Raw genomic sequence first — 23,824 nt, forward strand, 5'->3', positions numbered from 1 at the left:
CGAGTGGTAGGCCAAGGGTCAGCACAAACGGACGAGCCACTATCGCAGGGGGTGCTGGCTCACGTCCATTATCCTTGGAATGATGGATCTCAGCCAATCTCCCTCCATGGGCTCTTGTGCTGCGGATAAGTGATTTATCCGCAGCGTTTATCAGCTTGCGAAAAGCGATGGCGCTTCTAAGTGTGAGAAGCGATTGCGCTTATTTTTGCGACAAGCGACTGCGCTTCTAAATGTAGGGACATCTATAGTCCCCTGGGACTTGTGAGAAGCGATTGCGTTTCTAACTGCATGTACGGATATCCGTAGTCCATTGGGACTTTTGGAGAAGCGATTGCGCTTCTAACTGGACGGATATCCGTAGTCCATTGGGACTTGTGAGAAGTGATTGCGCTTCTAAATTAGTGTAGGGATAGCCGTATAGTCCCTTGGGACTTGGGTGAAGCAATTGCGCTTCTAGGTGTAGGGATAGCCGTAGTATTGGAATGTTATAACCGTTAGCATGTAAGTGGTAACTATGGGAATTTATTTAGCCATGCTGGTAGTTACATGGACCTGTCTTTTATTAGAACTGGTAGCAGGTAAATTGTACATGTGATTGTTAAACCATGCTTGTTGGACTGTTTCAAGCGAATAAATGGTTGCCGAGTGACCACAGTGCTTCTCTCCGGTGTGATTCTCTTCACAAGCGCTGTTACGTAGCTTTTTTTTAACTAGGAGAAATTTCGAGTTATTATTATCATTACCAAAAAAATGGTACACTAGTGAGACATTCCCGTAGAGTTGTGCACAAACAACTTAACCCTTCCATAACCCACATTCTAAAAAACTTTCCTCAACAAAATTGTTCCATTATACTATTCTCGACCTGAGGAATCGTTTTATGTGACTTTGGACATTAAACTTCCTTCGACTAACTACCAAATGAATAATTTTAACAATTTGCTGAACAAGAATGAATTTAAATTAGACAATATCACTTTGACAAAACCAAATAAGATGATGAACGTTACCAAAAATCTAATAATATTTTTTATTTAATTGTGACAAGTTTCGCAAATCAGGATTTATCCATTAAGTATTAAAAATTAAGTCCCAATTTTATCATTCAACCTTCAGTTATTAAAAGCTCGCCGTTACCAGAAGTTTAGTTTTGGGAAATAAAACTTTATTTCCAGGAGAAAACATTCATGGTGAAAGTATTTTAGGCGTCCAAACGCACCAAACTTGAGATATGCAAATCAATTTGTATTTTACACCTAAAGTCATTAACACCATAAATGTAAAGCTCTTTCGTGCCAAAAAAAGACGATTATTGTCAAAATTCTCTAGACAACTAGATCACAATTACAACTACAAATTCGTTACAAGTACAACTTCTATATACAGATGCTACTTTTTTCTTTGCTAAAACATCAAAAGTTAATTCGTGTGATCTTGAATAATTTATTTAGCCGATGTCACAGACGACATTTTGAGGTGCATATATTTTGAGGAATGAATGTTAATTAAACAATAATATCACTTCAACAAAGCCAAGTGCCAGATGATCACATCACGGTAATTATTGCAATAGACGGTTCTGCTTTATATTAACGCGGGCATATTCCATCATTTTGAAATAAATTGTTTGAATTGACTCTCTTAATGGGGAGCAAAATAAGTTTGACTGTTACAGCAAAAATTGTGTCAACTTTCGTAAATCATGATCGTATCTTTTACCATTGTTCAAATGTAAATTCCATTGTTATCATTCACCCTTAAGTTAGCGTACTTTAAAAGCAGGTTGTTACCAGAAGTTTATTTTTGCGAAAAAACAACAACCTTACTTTCCAGGAAAAAGCATTCACACTGAAAGCATTTCATAGGCGTCCATACCATGCGCACCAAACTTGAGATATCCACAAATCGATTTGTATCATTAACACCGTATAAACATACATTTCATGCCAATTATATATACGATTATTGTCAGAATTCTCCTGACAGCTAAATCACAATTACAACTACAAATTCGTTACAAGTAAGACTTCGGTATGATTTTTGTTCTCGTTCATTTCTCTTGAATAATTTAATATTTAGCCGTTGTCACAGATGGTATTTTGAGGGGTATATAATTTGAAGGGCAATATCTCTTTATTCATATTTCACGTATTTTCATGCTGCATTTTTTCAAGGAGTACTCAGTAGTATATTTCCAACGATACCAATAAATTCCCCAGTCATTACCAGGTATCTGCTCTGGGTAATATATACCATTCAAGTGACAGGACATACACGCATTAAACCACCAGGCTCCTTTGTGGATATCTGCACAATTCCTTTCCCAGATATCATTGTCCTTGTCTTTTGTTGAAAAGGGCAAACCCTTGCTGATCCGCATAGAGTCACCAGCGGTGCTGCTTATATCGTAAAAGTCATAATTCAGACGATACTCACCAGGAGATAGTTTGAAATCGGTGTACTTTGCCCAAACTGTGTTGTCCTCCCAGTCCCCTAAATCAACTCGTAGCTCCCATGTTCCTTGTGAATTATCAGACGTCAGAGTCACCAAGTTGTCGTTGCCCAACCAGAACTCACCGGACATATTGCCAAAGCCAGATTGGTACTCGTCCCAGTTACGCCAGAAGTCCACGCTGCCATCTTGTCGCCTCTGAAACACGATCCATCCCCCGCCGTCAGTTTCCATGTCACAGTAGACGCGAAGACCGCCATTGCCGAATCCCTCTGGGTAGATTGTGTAGATACCGCTTGAACGATAACCGGCATCTAAGAGCCTTTTGCAACTTTGGTAGTAACTAAAGGAGTGATCAGCCAGCGAGTAGAGAGGTGTGTCCTCATCTGCATCAAAGTACACACTCCCTTGAGTTGCATTGAAGTCTTCGGGATGCTCTCGTCTTGTGGCAAGGTTCAACTCGCACTTTTCGCTGCAGTCGTTGTAGTTGAACGACTTGCAGCGGTCATCCATGCTGCATTCTCGTCCGCAGATGACGGGAGATCGCACAGATTTGTCCACATAGACGAAGCGTTCCAGGGCGCGATTTTCCGCGTTATAAAATGCATATTGCTGTGCTGCAAAGGAGTTACATCGAAGCCCAGCAATGACAGCTGTCAGAAATGTTAGAAATAAAATAGGGAACAGTTTTATACCGAAGTTTAGTGCTGCCATTAGATCTCCGTCATCTGAAAGCTTTACAGTCTTCTTAATTTGGTCGAATTGTGATGATCTAGTTGGAAAGTCTAGCGCGTAAATGAGCCAGCATTATTAAGTCATGTCAAAAATGTATTTTAGGGACACTGACTATCATATTATAGCTGCGATCTTGAGCCAAAGATGTAATATGATCTGGAAGCCGCTCAACATCAGCAAAACATCGGATCCCCAGGAAGTCCATTCGTATAATTTTGATGCGTGGTGCTAACCAGGCTTCCTCTTAACACGTGGTGGAATGTGGGCATATTGCTTCCGTAAAACTCCATATATTATATCATTCGCCTGATCGTGACCAGCAAATTCTCAGTGCTTATATTGTGGCCCGATTATGCATGTTCACGCATGCATAATTATGACGTGTAATTCGCTGATTTGGTATTTGAGCAGCGTTCTTCCTGTCTCGCCTTCTGATTGGATGAGGTCGATCCAAGTAGACGCACCACAAGCATACGCCTTTCTACCTGCATTAAATTGACACCAGACACGCTGTCATCCTTGGCAATTTTGTGTTGTTGCCGGGAAAACGAGAAAATGACAAACAGATACAGATGCTTAATGGCCGCATGAATTTTTAAAAGCATGGAATCGCTCATCTGTTCAAGGATGCTACTGGGGCAGGTCGAAAGGCGAGTTCTCTCTCGGCTTTTATGTTTGCGGCTGGGGGAGAATGTAGAGGGGAAATAAAACATATCTAGCATCAAGTACGTCATAAATCAATACATTGCAGACAATAAAAGTAGGGGGAAATGAAATCCATATAGTTTTTGGTACCAGGGTTTGCCCTTCAGAAGATAATACGTCGTAAATGAAGGGTAAAACTAGACATTTCAAAATTAACAACGCCCGTTATGCCAAGGCAAGAGTCACGCTAGGTCATGGTTTGTTTTCAAGAAGCCTGCCGCGTCTTCGGTGTACGTAAAATGCTCGCCGTTACCAGAAGTTTAGTTTTGGGAAATAAAACTTAATTTCCAGGAGAAAACATTCCCAGTAAAAGCATTTCAGGCGTCCAAACGCACCAAACTTGAGACATGCAAAACACTTTGTATTTATCCTAAAGTCATTAACACCATCGACGTAAATATCTTTCATGCCAAAAAAATACGATTATTGATCACAATTACAACTACAAATTCGTTACAAGTACAACTTCTATATACAGATGCTACTTTTTTTTCTTAACCAAACCATCAACAATCAATTCGTGTTATCTTGAATACTTTATTCAGCCGGTTTCATATTCGACGGGTTTATGTTTTGAAGGATTATATTTTGTTAATTCATATTTCGCGTATTTTCATGCTGCAAATTTTCAAGGAGTAATCAGTAGTATGTTTCCGATGAAACCAATAAATGCCCCAGTCAATACCCGGTATCTGCTCTGGGTAATAGATACCATTCAAGTGACAGGCCATACACTTCGCAAATCACCGGGCTGCTTTGTGGATATCTGCACAATTCCTGTCATAATTATACATCATTGTCCTTATCCTTTGTAGTGAAGGGCAAACCCTTTATAATAACGAGGAATTTTATCCTTTAAAAAAAATAATTTCAATTGACTCTCTTGATGGTGAGCAAATCAGTTCAAGACTGTTACCACAAATCAAATAATATTTTTACTAATATTTTAACTAATATTTTTACAAAAAAAGGTTCGCAAATCATGCTGGTAAGGTTTCACCAGTGTTCATAATGAAGTCCCAATTTTATCATTAAGCCTTGACGTGCATAAAAGTACAGCGTTACCAAAGGTTTACTTTCGCGAAAAACTTGAGTAAATTTCTGGGAAAAGCATTCACATTGTAAGCATTTTAGGCGTCTAAACGCACCAAACTTGAGATTGGCAAAACCAGTTTGCATCTTGCACCTATATCCATCAATACCATTAACGTAAATCGTTTCCACGCGAAAATACAGAGCCCTATTAGTAGCCACATTATGATCAGCTAGACATCACAATTATAAGAAGTACATGTATATATACAAAGTCATAAAACGTGCAACTTAAAGTTCCATAAAGTTCAGCCAGTAAACGTAACCAGATTTTCACATTGCAGTGAGCGAATAGATGCAGTAGATGCATAATACAGCATTGAAAGTTCACCCCTGATGGCGCGCTTTCCAACCCCTCGAATAGGAACATTCTACGTGCAAAATTCTAAACAAATTCCAACTACTTGTTGGTACATTGATTTCTTAGGAAAATTATCCTCGAAAAGGGCATTTTTAAAATTGTAACTAGTATCTGAATTTATGGAAACTGAAGACTTGGCGGACGCGAAAGAGAAATATCTTAAAAATAAAAATTGACCTCTCACTTCCGAAAATCTAAAATACATGTAGACTAGTGGAACTCGGTGTACTCGAACAAAGACGAAAATTTATTAAATAATTTTGTGGTGGTCATTGGATGAAAACTGAAACTGAATTTGGAGTCTAAAATGTCTTTTAGTATATACATTTACTTTTTTAGAAATACATTTGAAGGATTTATTAGCATTCACAAACAAAATCTTAAGTGACCGCTGATAAGAACTGCATTCGAGCCAGCCCGACTAAATCTAGAACCCATCGGCTGCAGGGAAGGTAAATCTTTTTGTTGTTATACATTTTCGTTCTCACGCTGCGATGTCATAACAAACGTGAACGAACAAGGAGACCTGAGAACGAAAATGGCGGATGTGAATTAAGGTTGTAAGTAAAATTCTTTTTTACCCATCTCCAACTTTCCTTTTTTTAAACTTTTTTTCTTGAGGAATACCAAAATAAAATTTCAACATGAATGTTTCTTTTGGAAATGGCGGTTGGAAATAACTCTGTCAAAAAAAAAAAAGCAGTGAAAGGGTAACCCAGTGTGAAATGCCTATAAGTGGGCTGCGCAAGGGGTCCGGGAGCTCGCCATGTGACCTTTTACTTTCAGGCTCTATTGTACTTTAAAGGGCCCATGAAATGTAATTTTATTTAAATGCAATCCTGGAAACTGCACCTTTGTGTCCCCTTGACCTTATTTTCAATTTTCATTTTGCCATTTTCAAGGGTATTTTGGTGCCTTTTTGTTTTTATGCTAATGCGGATTACCATATTCATGAGCAAAAGTGTGATGTCGTATCAGGCAGAAACCTCAATGTTGCAATAATAGTTTGTGCACAAAAAGTTGCCAAATTTGTGGATATTTCGCTGTCGTAAACTTTCTTTTAATTAGTGATTCGATGTTATGTCAGTTCATGGCAGTAAGCCAATGAGCAAACTTTTCTCACAAATGTTTTCAATGAGCATTTTCTTGGGTTCACTATTTTTAACAGAAAAACACCTAATATGAACAGTGTCTCCCTGAAATGACATCACGTTATCAGCGCCCTCAGCTGTCCGGAAAAGCATGGATACTTTTAAATGTTTAAAGAAGTGCACTTTTCAACAAAAATTAACCAAAAAGGAATCTCAATTAGTTTTCATACACTGAAGCGGATTAGTTTTTACATTTTCGATAATAGCTTGTGTAGGCCTAAAGTTGTTTCTAATTAGTGTTGAACTGCAAACCATTATGTACCAAATAACAAAAACAGGCTATCAGCCGAAACTCTAAACGTAAACCTGTATCATGACGGATTTCAAATGAGTTCCACGTTTCTTTTTGATTGCGGGACACAAACTTGCTGAGCAGTATTTCCTGCTGAGCTACTCAGTGCACGAAAACAAACCGGCAGTGTTTGTAAATGCTACATCAGAATTCGACATATTTAAATTAAGCCATCAGATAAAAATAATGTACACAAAGATTATCATTAAAAAGGTACAATGTAACGGAACCGTAAATGCGTATTTTTTGTCATGAAAAAAAAAGAAGAAGATGAAATAAGATGGACTCATGTACTTCGCAGGTATACGTTGGAGCAAAGTGCAGTGCGGAAATTCGGTTATAACATTTTTGTTGTAATTAGAAAAAAAATATTCAACGTTTATCAGTGCATAATGTCGAAAATAAGTCACTTTGAGACTATTGGTGGCAGCACACATGTTTGTGGTCGCCTGCGGTTTCCGATTATTCAGTGTCGCATTATGTCCGACGAGGAATATGAAACTGTACAACTCAAGCGATTCATTGACATAGTTCTTGTACTGATGATGTTATGACAAAAGAGACATCAAAGAACGCTTCTTAAACAATGAACTTAAACATCAGTTATGAAAAACGTGTTGTTTTGTTGTGCTGAACTATTTCTTTCAAATCTATTTTCATTCCCTTTCAAACCAGAATACACAATTCCCTTTTCTTCTTCTTTTTAAAAAACCCAATAATATCTTTTTCAAAAAAAGTTATAAGCCTAGATTTAGCCGTAAGTGATTAGATCCTTGAGGTTTCATTTAATTTTTTTTAAACGTGACCTTTTGTATCGTCACTATTATCACAAACAGCCACATAATCGATTTTGATTTTTTTCACTTTTTCACTCTAAAACAATGTACTTTACCATTTTGACATGTTTCTGTAAGCATTACATCATTCATTTCCAAATAACATTTATGATGCAAGGGGCAGATATCTCAAAAACTGAGTTTTGCGTTTCCACGAAGAGCAACATATCTTTAATAATTAATTTTCACTAATTAACTAATTAATACAGGAGTATTAATTCTAATTACTGGGTTCACGTAAAAATTTAGCTCTCATAGAACCATGTGAAGGTTTTTTTACTGCACAAAGTTGTTGCAAAGTAGTATTTCTTGCAGTTTTAAAATATGAGAAACGTCTTTTGCGATTATCTCCAAAACACTTTTCTTCAAAATTATCATAATAGTCTGTGGCTGTTCGTAAAAATGGTGACGATTATAAAAGCCACGATTGAAACCTGGCAACTTGGTGACAAAAGCTCGCTCGTTACAAGGACGGCGGGTAGTCGAGTCGGCTGCGGCGCACTGGAATTGATGGTTAGCCAGTCAGTTAGGCCAAAAAAAAAAATATTCGGTCTCTCGTCAGACCAAAGTTCCGGAATTGACGCGGGGACGCGGCTTTTTTTTTTTTTTTGCTTTTTTTTTTTCTTCAAGCTTCGATTGTACAGACAAGGTGGGGTACTATTTTGCTTTTTTGGTGTCCTCATGTACATTGGTGTCCTCCATAACTTGCCTTGGTGCTCTTGATCATTTGCCTTGGTGCAATTTCCCATATCTTGGTGCTCTTTGGGGAAAATTGAGGAGGTGCGGCAATAGAGGGCGCTGTTGGAGCTACCGCGCAACATTTTGGGAAAAACAGATTGACGCGCATGATTAAAATCGACGCGCGCGCTGACCAGAGACCGACTTATTTTTTTTTGGCCTTAGACTGCGTATTATAATCAATACATTTATTGGCTGTTTCGGCACTTTTGCCGAAACAGCCTTTGTTTTCGTTAAAGTTTTTTTTTTGTTTTCTTTGTTTTTTTTCCCCTTCTTTTTCAGCCATTCCTCATTGCATTTGTACACGTGTTTACAGTGGAACGCACTTTGGGCAATAAAATCAATCCCATTGACTTTATACTTGGCACACACTTAGACCAGCACCTGAAGTTGTGTGCCGAACATTGACGTCATCGTGACGTCATCACGAGTCACGTGAAGTCACATAATATGCGATTTTTCTATTGTGACCGTTTTCTAGCAGAATTCAGCTAGATCTGACAGATTGGGCTATATCTCCAGAACTATAGGTCCGATTGGGTTGAAAGTTGGTATGTACCTAGACCGAGATGTATTATAGATGAAAATTAACTTGACGTCATGATAACGTCATCACGTGACATATGACGTCATATAAAATAAACATATTTTGAAGGCCTATATCTCCTGAACTACAGGTCCGATTGGGTTGAAAGTTGGTATGTACCTAGACAGGGATATGTTATAGATGAAAATTGAAGTGACGTCACGATTACGTCATCATGGGTCACGTGACATCATGTTAAAGATTAATAGGTCTTTGAAAATCAATATAAATTCAACCGTGAGAAACCTGAGCTTGACGTTTGCAGGAATCGATAGAATAATCCAGGGTCTTAATTTTTATATATTATGTGCAAAATCACGTGACCCTTTCTTCCGGTTGAAACTGGAAGTGCCTTGTAATTTAAATATTGGTGAAAGATGTGAACTTGCTTTCAACGATGTATGCTATGGCTAAGTTGTTATTTACAAGGAAAAATAAAGTTATAGATGAAAATTGTTTGTGACGTCATCATGACGTCATTACGTCACATGTGACGTCATAATTCAAAGCCCAATGGGAATGTAATCACATATTGTATGCCACCAGCTATTATCAACAGAACTACACATTATTCCTGGAGAGAACTTGTACTTCAAACTTTACATGTCACATGTCACAAAAAAAACACCGAAACAGCCCTATGTTTGTCCACAAACATAAGTCTAGTTGAATAGGCTATTATGGCCGTGCGCGAGCAGGATTGATAGGCCTACATGTGCGTAGGGATATCGTATGCAGTTGGTCGAATTCCAGTCGTCCACGCGCGTGTGCACACAAGTGTGTATTTGCCTGCAATCGGGGACCCCCTATTCATGCCGCATAGGCTATGTGTGTGTCAGCTTTGATCTTAGGCATGCATGCCAACTCGTTACTTGATGTAATAAATAGTATTCACTCAGTCTAGGCATAGATCGCAAGTTAGTCTGGTTCCCAGACCTGACAATATTCCCGACGTTCACGTCTAAATTGTAGGTCAGGCAGTCTCCGTGGTTAAAAGTAAACATGACGAAATTGACGGCCCTTTCTCAAAGCTCGGCTTCGTTTCCGAATTCGCTTTACTATAAGTGCACTTATAGGTTTTAATGTTCCGATCAAAGTTTTAAATAAATAACTTGCTGCATAATATCTTACAGTTAGACAATACAGTTTGATATATCTAAGAAAACACTGACTAATGTTGACCTGGAATCTTCAAAGTTAGGCACCAAAATAGCACTGTTAGCAGGCGGAGCCGATCGGAGACCACGCCGAGTTTCGGAAAATCCCGGTAACGGTCGTCCCTCGTATACGACCCGAGTGTACTTGATGCACAAAATCGTCGTTAAATTTCAAGATTTCTAAATGAAAGCAATGAATTGTAATTATCAACCAATTTTATTTTAAAGCAATTCGCAGTTATTCAAACCTAATATTGTACTCGGAAATACTCGGGCGCTGTCCGACTGTCGACGAAATAAACTCCGGCAAACTTCGGACATTTTCGGAAAAAGGAGAAATTCCTCCCGTTTTAGTCACGTGACGTATATTTGTATATAAATACACTGTATTACTGACGGCTACCTGACTTCATTAGATTCATCAGGAATAGTCAGAATCTTTTTGGTCTGGGAACCAGACTAATCGCAAGTGACATCCGAACGTTGACTCCCCCATACGCATGTAGGGGTGCAATAAAATCAACCCCTATAGGCACCAATGATTAACAAAACTCGCTCTTCAAAACAAAAGTGCTCAATATCTGAAGAAGGATGCTGAACAACCAATCTGATGAAGTTTCAGCTTAGCTTCAGCTGCAATTTCGAGAGAAACAACATTCTAGGGTCTCGATTTCAAAACAAATGTTGCTGAATCATGTTTTGAATTGGGCATGAATCCAGCGTCCGAGACACGTTCTCACTAGCAAATAAGAAGCACCGTTGGAAAGGCCTTCTTTCGTTGATTTCTTCAACATGACAGCTTGCCAGAAAGAATAATTTCACAAGGAGTTTAGTCCCCTTACTATCTTTCAACCAAGTATGTTTTTCAACAATAAATACGCCAGTTACTTTTTGGATAGCTGCAAATGATGGACTCTGGCTTAACGCTTTAAAGCCCTCTTTCAATTCAATGACTTTTTGAGTGATTTTTCCCTTTTAAGTTAAAATGACCACCCACAAAAACCAATACAGACGTCTATTTTCAAATGTTTCATCAACCCATTGCACAATAAAACGACATTCCGGTCCAACTTCATCAAAAATATTCTCAGAAATGTAATCTCACTTGGATCTAATTGCTTGGTACAATCCCTCAGTGCAATGCCTACAAAACTACCATTAATAGTGATGGCATACAAATGGTGGTCGAGTAAGTTAAACATACCATACATGCCAGCGCGTGCGCAATATCTTCATGTGTATGGTCAAGGGCATCGGGGAAATCAATTACAGGGCTATGTGCACGTTAGTGTGTACCGTCATTCACGGCCAGTAGGAGAATCGTTACGAGCTTCAAGATACAAAACAAGCATTATGTTTCATACGTCCAAAATTAGGGTGAAGTGGGGGAGTATATCTTTCTCGTTAACGGGCGTACGAGTTAAAAAAAAATCGTCAAGAGGAAGCATCATCCGTCAAGAGCACAAACGTAACATATTAAAGATTCATAAGCATAGAAAAACAAGGGACACACCATCTGACCCGCAATGTCGGTACACCGAAGTAGTTCATTGAATGTTCTTCTTGAAAACAAACTGTTGCCTTGGCATAATGCCTTGGCAAAATGTTCATATTTTGCGTTTTATCCTTCATTTGGTGACGTTCCACTTTCATTCTCTGCAACGATTACGGATTGATGGTACGTCGATGTACGTCGTGCTTTTTTTTTTTTAAATTTCCTGTCTATGCATGTCTCCCCTGCAGGCTCAATCAAACAGCTTGTGTTTATCGACCTGCCGCATGTACCACCATTGAACGGATGAGGCTATTAGCAACGGTCCATTGCATGTTTGTTTGCATTTGGTCATCAGTTTTCAGTTTTCCTGGCAACAGCACGATTGCCTAGGTAACAAGGCGTATGCTTGTTGTACGTCTACTTAGATCGACCTCGTCCAATCAGAAACCGAGGAGACGCTGCTCAAAATAATAACAAACCAGCGAATTAGGGCATGAACGTCACAATCACATATATGCGTCGGGCTACGTCAGGGATACGTCGGCCCACGGTATACAAGCTCTGACTATTTTACAGGTTACGATCTGCCAGGCGAACGACACTTTATATGTTATGGTTTACGGAAGCATTGCCCTTCTACATTCCAGTCGGATTAGCATCAGACATCATTCAAATGTGCCTTCTAATGGAGCACATGTTCTGCTGATGTTTTGCTGCATCCTGATCAATACGTCTTTGGCTCAAGATCGCAGCTACATGTGTATCTTTTGATAATCAAGGCTAAAATACTATGTTGACATTTTGATTTAGTGCTGGCTCCTTCAGAGGACAAACGTTCCAACTAGATCATCATAAATAAACTTCTGAATAAAGCTTTCAGAAGACGGAGATCCAATGGCAACAGTAAACGTTGGTATGAAACTGCTCCCTATTTTATTTCTATCATTTCTGACAGCTGTCATTGCTGGGCTTCGATGTAACCCATTCGCAACACAGCAATATGCGTTTTATGCCGCAGAAAATCGCGCCCTGGAACACTTTGTCTATGCGAGCAAATCTGTGCGATCTCGCGTCATCTGCGGACGGGAATGCAGCATGGATGACCGCTGCAAGTCATTCAACTACAATGGCTGCAACAAAAGGTGCGAGCTGAACTTTGCCACAATACGTGAGCATCCCGAAGACTTCAATACAACTCAAGGGAGTGTGTACTTTGATGCAGATGAGGACACACCTATCTACTCGCTGGCTGATCGCTCCTTTAGTTACTACCAAAGTTGCAAAAGGCTCTTAGATGCTGGTTATCGTTCAAGCGGTATCTACACAATCTACCCAGACGGATTGGGCAACTGCGGTCTTCGCGTCTACTGTGACATGGAAACTGACGGCGGAGGATGGATCGTGTTTCAGAGGCGACAAGATGGCAGCGTGGACTTCTGGCGTAACTGGGACGAGTACCAATCTGGCTTTGGCAATATGTCCGGTGAGTTCTGGTTGGGCAACGACAACTTGGTGACTCTGACGTCTGATGATTCACAAGGAACATGGGAACTACGAGTTGATTTAGGGGACTGGGAGAACAACACAGTTTGGGCAAAGTACACCGATTTCAAACTATCCCCTGGTGAGTACCGTCTGAATTATGACTTTTACGATAGGAAGAGCACCGCTGGTAACTCTATGCGGATCAGCAAGGGTTTTCCCTTTACTACAAAGGACAAGGACAATGATGTCTATGGCAGAAATTGTGCTCGTATCCATAAAGGAGCCTGGTGGTTTAATGCGTGTATGGAGTGTCACTTGAATGGTATCTATTACCCAGAGAAGATACCGGGTATTGACTGGGGCATTTATTGGTGGCGTTGGAAAAAAACTATCAGTTACTCCTTGAAAAAATGTAGCATGAAAATACGCGAAATATGAATTAACAAATATAACACTCTTCAAAACACATACCCCTCAAAATACCATCGGTAAAACCTGTTAAATTATTCAAGAGAACATGAATTAACTTGTGACGGTTTGGCAAAAAAAAATGTGTAATGAACTTTATGGAACTGTATGGAAGTTGCGCATGTAATGACTTCGTATACATGTACTTCTAATAATTGTGATGTCTAGCTGATCATAATGTGGCTGTGTGGTAATAGGGCATTGTATTTCCGCATGGAAGCGATTTATGTTAATCGTATTGATGAATATAGGTGTAAAATGCAAACTGGTTTTGCAGATCTCGAGTTTGATGCGTTTAGACGCCTAAAATGCTTTCAATGTGAATGCTTTCTCGTAGGAATTAACGTTTATTCGCAAAAGTAAACCTCTGGCAACACCGTACGTTTATCCTTACTGATTAAACTGGGACTTTATTATGAACACTGTTGAAACTTTACCATCATGATTTGCGAAACTTGTTTTTGTAAAATATTAGTAAAAATATTATTAGATTTGTGGTAACAGTCTTAAGTTGATTTTGCTCCCCATCAAGAGAGTCAATTGAATCTATTTATTTAAATAGTATATATATATATGTATATATATGTAATATAATTATGTATATATATGTTTTTTGTTGTGTTTAAGGCATTCCGTTTATAAGCTCCGGCTTCTTGTGTAATGCCTCCACTTAGTAGTTTTTATGTAGCAATTGTTTTGTTTTCTAAAGTGCTTATTCATGTGGAAATAAATGTTTTGAAATGAAATGAAATGAAATATGATAACATTCCTTGTTAATATAAAGGAGAACGTAGTAGTTTTGGGGATGCACGATCGTCCAATGATGTGATAATCTGACATGTGGATTTGTCGAATTTATATATTGTCAAAGTTAGATTCATTCGTGTGGAAAAAAAACGTCGTTACACATGTCCCTGGTAGTATTTTGACTTGTTGAACATATTATTTGGTATATGCAATTAGCTTTCTTGTGAGTCTATACAAACGTCATCAGATAATAACAAGTCGAATTCGTCTATTGGAATCTATTCGTTCGCCGAACTCTGATATGCAGATCCAACAACATTTTTACCAAACTGCGAAAAAAACTTTCATTATTCGTAGGGGAAAAGGGGGAAATAAAAAAATAATTAAATAAATTAATTAATTAATTAATTAATAAGTAGTTAGGCCTATATCGAAGAATGTGAAGTTTTGCAAAGCAAACGTGTTGTAAATGTAGCAGGTATTGCTCAATTCAGTCAATAGTTGAGTGGAATAAAACAAAGCTTTGAGTGTGTGTTCAACAACACGGATGCCTCATGGTCGTAGTTTGTTGAGTTAGTGTTTTGTTTCTTCTTTAGGTGAAATAATTGGTCAATTGCTAATTGTCCAGACTGGTACCAGACCCCGAGAGGAACGTGGTGAAGGGTGGATTGGAAGGATGTGGTCGTCGGGAAAGCGGTGGAACTAAACATCAATCTGCCACCAGGGGGCGCCGATTAAGGTCGACTGGACTGGTCACCATCCGGGATTTTGCTGACACGAGTAAATAAAACGGGAGGTGCGCTACGGTCACGTCGCATTTAATTATTACTTTTACCGATAACCCAGGTGGTTCCATTTATCTATTCTGTGTTACTTATAATAAATATAAGCCTTACTTAATTTTCAGTGGCAAAAATACTGCCCAGGTTATCTTATTATTTATAGAGAAAAGCCTGTCAAATTGTATTTCCATTTTGGCAAAGATAGTCACAGAAACTTAATCTTTTACGGAAAGTTAGCCACTGAAATTATTCAATTTATTATTCAATTAACTAATCTGGCACACACTAAAATCTCATTGTATTGTATTGTATTGTATTGTGTTTGTAATGTATTGTATTTGTATACCTGTTTGTAGTCATTTTTTATTGAATGCAGGGCCCCAATGGAAACCAGTTTTGAACTGTTTGGGTATACCCTGGGTAAAGAAATGTAATAAATAAATAAATAGAATAAAACCATTAGGATAGATTGCAGAAAAGACAAGTTAAAGTCGGGTTAACAATAATGGTGGGGACACAATAGGAGGTGCTATCTATTGGGTAAACTCTTTTATATTTACTCCAATTTAGGCCACTCCAAATAGCACCATCCTAAATAAGCCTCTGTACTGATGACGTCACAATACGTGTGTGCTTTCCTTTGGTGCTCAGTGGACCGTGGGCCCCCACTGGCTCCCTAGGAAAGTGGACATATAAACAAGGTATGACGTCATCAGTACAGAGGCTTGTTGTTTCAGCCATTAGGCATATGTCGGAAAAGCTTACGGAGTGAAAATGAACCTAATATTGTGCCAATGAACACGATTGGTGGCAGCAGACGTGTTTGTGATCGCCTGCGGCCACCGTGACCGACGAAGGATATGAAACTATAGAACCCCTGGCGATTCATTGACATAGTTCTTGTATAAATATGACAACAGAGACAAAGAATATCATCAGAGGATGTTTAAAAAAAATCATAGTAATTCACTCTTCTAAATTGAATTTGAATTTTAGCAGTAACGAAATACTCGTTGTCAAACACAACTTTGTTGTGCGAAACGCGATTTCTTTCAAATCCTTGCTTTTCATTTTCCCTGTCCAAAAAAGCATAGGCCTACACAATTACTTTTTTTGTTAAAATAAAACACGTTTTCTTTCAAAAAGGCTAGGTTGCACTTACTTCCTTAGTGATCTAGACCTATTCTTTGTGTTTTGTAAAACCGCGACCTTGTAGAAAACGTGGAGCGTATTTAAGCTGATACGACTACTCACCGTCGTTAATAAGCGCGGTTTTGTACGTCAAAATGCACACGTTTGAATCGTGGCAGTAATATATTACGGTCACACATGACGTGGGCCTAATTTACACACTAATAAGTGAGGCCCATATTATCGAAAATGTAATAACTGAACCTGGCACCTAAAACTCCTCATAAAGTATTGAGCACCAGGAAAATGAGCTTATCTGGTAACAAGACTGTGTTGCTCTAATAATAATGGTGACTTGTTTTAACCGAGAGATAAACTTAAGGTCAAACAACGTTTACTATACCTTTCACCAACATAGCCCCAAAAGACATGACCAACTTTTAGGAAAATATCGATCTCTTTATCGGTAGGGTAAGAAAACTTGGCCCAATCCTTAAGGAAAAAGTTCCCAACAATTGGGTTTTGCAGTTGCCCATCTTCAGGAATGAACAATTGGGTAAAAAAATCGAAATATTTGGACTAAAACACGTGGCTCAATCCTTTAAGTAAATAATCCCAACCCTTGCTCAACGTCAGGAGCAGACACTTGGGTAAACTGTGTTTCAATTCTTGGTAAAACAGTTTGTTCATTTTCGTTTACCCACCTTTTGTTCAGTATACCACATGACCCAGGGCAACACTTCCTTGTGGGCATGGCACGTCTTCACGGAACTATGCAACTTCGTCCCCATGTGTTACTTCCTTCAATCTCGTTTCCAATAGTAAAATATGGGTTTCGCTCGTACCCATCGCCCTCAAACAGGACGCTGGAAAGGCAGGCTCGGATCCAGAGGGGGGTTTTGGGGGTCAACCCCCCCCCCCCCCCGCAGCTCTGTCCCAAAAAAAAATTATCATACAAATTCCTAAAAAACAAGTCGAAACACACACCCCCCCCTGCTGTGACACCCCCCCCCCCCCCCAATTATACTGGTCTAATGTCCGCCTGTTCAAAATACAGTACACCATTCTGTAATGAGTGTTAATAATCGTCGAATTTGAACAGCGCCCCCTATTGAAATTGATTCCTACATCCTGATTCGAAACAGCAAAGGATTTATATCGTGTATTTGGTGTTTTTATTTCCAACCGGGTAGCCTATTATGCATTTTAATGTTCAATGTGATTTATTACGTCCACCACACATACAAAACACACACCCCCCTCTTCCATTTCGGCTTAATAACAAGATTTAATGTGATACTGCATAATTTGTATGAGACTGTAACATTTTAGCATTGACGAAAATCGCGTTTTCGGATCTGTTACCCCATACACCAAATACAATCAGGCACCAGACTGTTCCTAATTAGCATATATGTGCAAGATTTTTGGACATGTAAAAAAAGATCCAATACCAATATACCAAGGTGAGAGAAAAGTATTGATGGGAACGTATTGCTCGACAATTGTGACAGAGGAACGATGTCGGAGTGTATACTTGTACATCATAATAGATGCTACGATGGTTCATCTTGACTCTAACGTCGCTAGAGGGGGTATGAAATGCCTCCTCCGTTCGTTCTTTTCAACAAAATCGGGTAGCTGTCTGCAAAATGCCGCGATGAACAGCGCCATCACCTAATGTTTTGTGGTATTCATTTGGGACCGGGTTCGTCTCTGAATTAGCCTTTTTGATATATAAGGGCGGCAATCACGGGGTGGGTGGGTGGGATGGGGTGGGGTTGGACGCTCATGGCGTTGTCCACCCGAATTATTTATCCCAGTGCGTATAGCGTCTAACCCAATACACTACCAACATTTGTACTGTATGTTTCCTAAATAGTGTTATAGCTGTAAGATATTGCTTGTGTGCATGCATCACCCTTTGCATGGAAATTGCACACAATGGGCAGAAATACGCACACGCATACATACATCTTTGAGCAGCGCCCTCTACAGGCGGATGGTATCCACCCACCCCACCCCCATTTTTCTAACATTCAAGTTACTGGTTCCCTCCCCCCCCCCCTTCATGTTAACCCTGATGTTGATATAGCACCTCCCACAGTATGGAAGGAATGTTTGGGTGGGTCAATGTTTGTAAGTTCAAAAATTGTAGGCCATTCCACTCCAAATAGCGCCATCCTCAACAATACAATTAACCAGCCTTCAATTCGTCGTGTTTCTGAGTAGCCTATGGTTATTGTCCGTACGTAAGCAAATCATAAATGTGTATTAAACAGCCCAATATGAACACCGCCACCTAGTGACAGATGGTATCCAACTAGTCGACCTTGATCGGCGCCCCCATGTGCCAGAATGATGTTTAGTCACCCTAACCCCATTTTGCCTATCGACTCCATCCTCCCAACTCCATCCTTCACCGGCTCCTCTGCAGGTCTGTTTTCAACCTGACCAGTTATCAACTAAATCAACTAATTATTTCTAATAAAGAAAAACACATTCACTCAACAAAACTATGACCACAAGGCACCCATGTTGTTGACCACACACTCAAAGCTTCGTTTTAATCTACTCGACTATTAACTGAATTCGAAGCTATACAATACATGTAAAGAGTGCACCACGTTGACATAGGCCTAACCACTTTTTTTTTTCATTTTTTTTAAAACGAATAATGAAAATTTCTTCCAGCAGTTCGGTGAAAACGGAGCCAGAATTTCACATCAGGGTGCAGTGAGCAAATACATTGCAAAGGCTGAATAATTGTACTTTAAGCGCTGCAGCTTTTTACTAGGAGAAATTTCGAGTTTATTATTATCATTACCAAAAAAATGGTACATCAGTGAGACATTCCCGTAGAGTTGTGCACAAACAAAAACCCTTCCTTAACCCAAATTCTACAAAACTTTCCTCAACAAAATTGTTCCATTATACTATTCTCGACCTGAGGAATCGTTTTATGTGACTTTGGACATTAAACTTCCTTCGGCTAATTAGAACATTGGAATGGCATTCAATGTCTCCCTTTTGTCAAATAATCTACTGAAAAGTGTCTCCAAGGTACCATTTGAATTTAATAATGTGTAGACTAACACAAAGACTAACTACCAAATGAATAATTTTAACAATTTGCTGAACAAGAATGAATTTAAATTTGACAATATCACTTTGACAAAACCAAATAAGTTGATGAATGTAACCACAAATCTAATTTTTTTTTAAATTTAATTGTGACAAGTTTCGCAAATCAGGATTTATCCTTTAGGTGTTAAAAATTAAGTTCCAATTGTATCATTCAGCCTTCAGTTATTAAAAGCTCGCCGTTACCAGAAGTTTAGTTTTGGGAAATAAAACTTTATTTCCAGAAGGAAACATTCACAATGAAAGCATTTTAGGCGTCCAAACGCACCAAACTTGAGATATGCAAAACAATTTGTATTTTACACATAAAGTCATTAACACCATAAATGTAAATCTCTTTCGTGCCAAAAAAGACGATTATTGTCAAAATTCTCGAGACAACTAGATCACAATTACATTTACAAATTCGTTACAAGTACAACTTCTATATACAGATGTTGTTTTTTTTTTCTTTACTAAATCCTCGAAAGTTAATTCGTGTGATCTTGAATAATTATTTAGCCGGTGTCACAGACGCCATTTTGAGTGGCATATGTTTTGAAGGATTATATTTTCATGCTACATTTTTTCAAGGAGTAATCATTAAGATGATTCCAACGAAACCAATAAATGCCCCAGTCAATACCCGGTATCTGCCGTTCAAGTGACAGGCCATACACGCATTTAACCACCAGGCTCCTTTATGGATATAAGCACAATTTCTGTCATAGACATCATTGTCCTTTATTGAACAGGTTTTCTGATGGCATTTTGAGGGGTATAATGTTTTGAAGAGTATAATATTTATTCATAAGATGGGATTTTTGCGTCGGGATGATGTAAACCAAATTAGGTTTTGCCCTTCACCGACGTATAAACACTGTAGGCCTATACTCAGTGGGTTACCTCCAACTTTCACTCGGGAGTTAACACACTGAGTATACAGTGTTTGTACGTCGGTGAAGGGCAAAACGTAATTGTAGTATAATTTTTGTTTATTCATATTTCGCGTATTTTCATGCTGCATTTTTTCAAGGAGTAATCAATAGTATGTTTCCAACGAAACCAATAAATGCCCCAGTCATCACCCGCTAATGTCTGGTTTGGGTAATAGATACCATTCAAGTGACAGGCCATACACTTCGCAAACCACCAGGCTCCTTTGTGGATATAAGCACAATTTCTGTCATAGACATCATTGTCCTTGTCCTTTGTAGTAAAGGGAAAACCCTTGCTCTCGGCAAGAGAGTCGCCAGCGGTGCTGCTTATATCGTAAAAGTCATAATTCAGACGGTACTCACCAGGAGATAGTTTGAAATCGGTGTACTTTGCCCAAACTGTTTTGTTCTCCCAGTCCCCTAAATCAACTCGCAGCTCCCATGTTCCTTGTGAATCATCAGATGTCAGAGTCACCAAGTTGTCGTTGCCCAACCAGAACTCACTGGGCAGATCGCCAAAGCCAGACTGGTACTCGGTCCAGTTACGCCAGAAGTCTACGCTGCCATCTTGTCGCCTTTGAAACACGATCCATCCCCCGCCGTCAGTTTCCATGTCACAGTAGACGCGAAGACCGCAATTACCGAACCCCTCTGGGTAGATTGTGTAGATACCGCTTGAACGATAACCGGCATCTAAGAACCTTTTGCAACTTTGGTAGTAACTAAAGGAGCTATCATCCAGTGAGTAGAGAGGTGTGTCCTCATCTGCATCAAAGTACACACTCCCTTGAGTTGCATTGAAGTCTTTGGGATGCTCTCGTCTTGTGGCAAAGTTCAACTCGCACTTTTTGTTGCAGTCGTTGAAGTTGAACGACTTGCAACGTTCATCCATGCTGCATTCTCGTCCACAAATTACGCGAGATTGTACTGTTATATTGGCATAAGCAAAATGTCCCAGGGCGCGATTTTCTGCGGCATGAAACGTACACTGCCATGTTTGGCGCGAGTAACCACATGGAACTAACCAAGCAATGGCAGCTGTCAGGAAAGTAACATACAACACGTAAATCACTTCCATACCAAAATTCAGTGTTGCCATCAATGCCGTTGTCTAAAATCGATCGTCGTCTTAAAGTCGTAGACGATCTCGTTGTAAGTTCTGGTCTCATGCAATTGAATGCAGTATATATTTTGTGGTTTGCTCGTCGATCTAAAATGTTTCAAACTACATGTGAAATTTTCATCTGTTTACAGTAAGTTAAAACGCCTGCTAAACCTCCTTTACGAGACACAACGCATACAACGTAGTGTGCCTGTTGTTTAATTCGAGAGGCCAGGGTGTAGAGGCGTTATGATGTGGGATTCGCTGATTGGTTATCTATTTCAGTATTAATACGATAGCTCTTCAGATAATTCCCTTTACGTCACGAAGATCCCAGCTCCTGATTGGATGAGGATATTGGAAGCATAATTATAAACGCAGATAATCAAATTAGCTGCCTGTACGGCTTGAACTATACGGTTCAAAATAGACCTGAACGTACAATGAAATGTTATTCACAGGATCTAATTAAGCAAGTTCAACGGAGGAACGAGGGAGTGAACGGCGTAAAACTGTGAATAGGGTTGTCGTGGCACCAGTAGGCCTACCGTGAAATTGCCAATATAAAACCAAGCTATAATATCGATTGAGTGCTGTTCTGCAGGCCGTATAACAATAACCCAAACTATTTTTAGGCCGTGTCTGAGCTAATTGGCTTCGACTGGAAATTACAGCGGATGGAGAAACTGCATTCTTTGATGGGCGTCCATCTCGAGGGAATGGGGAGGCTATATACCCCTCCCACACTTTTTTGACCGGGGATACGCCATGGGATCATCATCCTACACAGGTGGTTTTTTTTGGTGAGACACAAAAAAACTCTCACCGTTGAAAAATACGGATTATAAACTTTTATCTTAATATTCTTTGAACCTAAACTGAAGCACGATGGTCACTTAAGTAATCCTGCATAGACTTGCGTTCATTTATCGTATTTACGCGTCGATGTGGAGGTGCCTATCCGCGTTTATAAATATCCACGTAAAGTCAGTGATGAGTAAGTATCCATCTATTACTGATAACCATTAATAAGCGTGTCCACGTTTTGGGTTCGGGTGCAAAATGCGTAATTTTTGGGATAAGTGAGATGGTAGCTAAAACTACTGTAGTAGCGGCTGTGATGTGTTGGCACTTCGTTTCCTTAAAAAAAATGACAAAATGTCGCAGGGAGATTCTACGTCCCCATTTCCCGGCTAGATACGCCTCTGCATGCTGATGGCTTCAACAATATTCGGATCTTGCTGAGCACTTTCTTACAATCTTTCCTAGCTGAATCGTCTGTTTGCAAGTCCGCATGAGCAGGATAGTAAGCAGCGTGGGAAGCAGGCCAGCAAAACCGTAAGCCAGCCTCACAAAATCCCTTATCGATGTTTATATAACGCCATAAAACGAAGCAATTTCCATGGCAAAGGTAGCCAAGTCAACAGGAACACCACGCTGGTGATGAAGAGCATCCTTGTTTTCTTACGCGATAGGACCGCAGCAGTTTGAGGGGCGTGTTCGTTAGCTGGTCCTTGGTGATAACTTCCCACCACTCGCAATATACAGGCATGTCTCTGCCGTGGCACCTTTTCCTGGTCCGGACTGGTGATCCAAGGAATTCCTTTGTGACGAACACTGGCCAGTTTGGTTCGTCATGGATTCATCGCTCTATTGCACGAGGTTGCGAGATCTTGAGTTGGGTTCGTTGACAGCTGTCAGTATACATCAACCTTATCGCCAGTTACAATTTGAAGTTCATTGGTTCCTGGGGAAATTGGAACGGGCTGTGTGGGTAGGGTTGGCAGTCGGATGTCCCGGTGCATGGATCCTCTCTCGTCTCCGGTGGACCTTCGGACAGCCGCACCGACTCTAACGTGCTTCCTGACGCATGGCAAAGGCAGTAAACGATCATCATTTGTCACTTTTATTGACGGTTTGCTATGACTACCAATCGTTACCAAGGTTTGACGTTTGAAAAATACGGTACACTTCTGGGGGAAAAAGATGGATTTTTGTTTTTGAATCTGAAGTTAGTGTTCCTTAATTTGTGTTGAAATTTGTGCATTGTTTGCAACATTTGTAGCATGATACCAGAAGATTGAATGTCGCTCGGCGAATTTCCCCATTCCTGAGGTAATAGATGACGACGTTTACCCAACTGTTTGTCAGTACAGGTAGCACAAACAGAAAGCAGGCGATCATTGCCCTGTCATTAGGTGTATTAATCACGAAAAATATGATGGGCAGAAGATTGAAAGGAAATGCACTCAATGCAACGGGCAGCGTGGTGTGTAGAGTCTTCGTAGCAGGCCTCGCGAGTCGGTTTCCCTGTCCAGCAGGCTGGTTCTCGACGTGAATGCGACGTGCGTGCTGGTGCGAAATCAGAAAAAGTCTGGTGTACACGACCGAAAGTGTCAGCATACAGCTCAGCAAAATGAGCAGGTAGACAACTTGCATGTAGGTGAA

At 39.7% G+C, this 23,824-nt stretch overlaps 1 protein-coding gene across 1 annotated transcript; it reads right to left on the reverse strand.

Moving 5' to 3' along the window:
- Positions 1 to 2,109: 2,109 nt before the first annotated feature.
- Positions 2,110 to 21,166, reverse strand: LOC119726417. The gene is made up of 2 exons (XM_038198071.1): positions 20,476 to 21,166; positions 2,110 to 3,105 (listed from the first exon to the last, which is right to left on the reverse strand). The coding sequence occupies exons 1-2, from the start codon at positions 21,164 to 21,166 to the stop codon at positions 2,138 to 2,140; spliced, it is 1,659 nt and encodes a 552-aa protein (XP_038053999.1). The 3' UTR covers positions 2,110 to 2,137.
- Positions 21,167 to 23,824: the final 2,658 nt, after the last annotated feature.

This window comes from Patiria miniata, unplaced genomic scaffold, assembly GCF_015706575.1.
Source record: "Patiria miniata isolate m_02_andy unplaced genomic scaffold, ASM1570657v1 HiC_scaffold_2, whole genome shotgun sequence".
Classification (NCBI taxonomy): Eukaryota; Metazoa; Echinodermata; class Asteroidea; order Valvatida; family Asterinidae; genus Patiria; species Patiria miniata.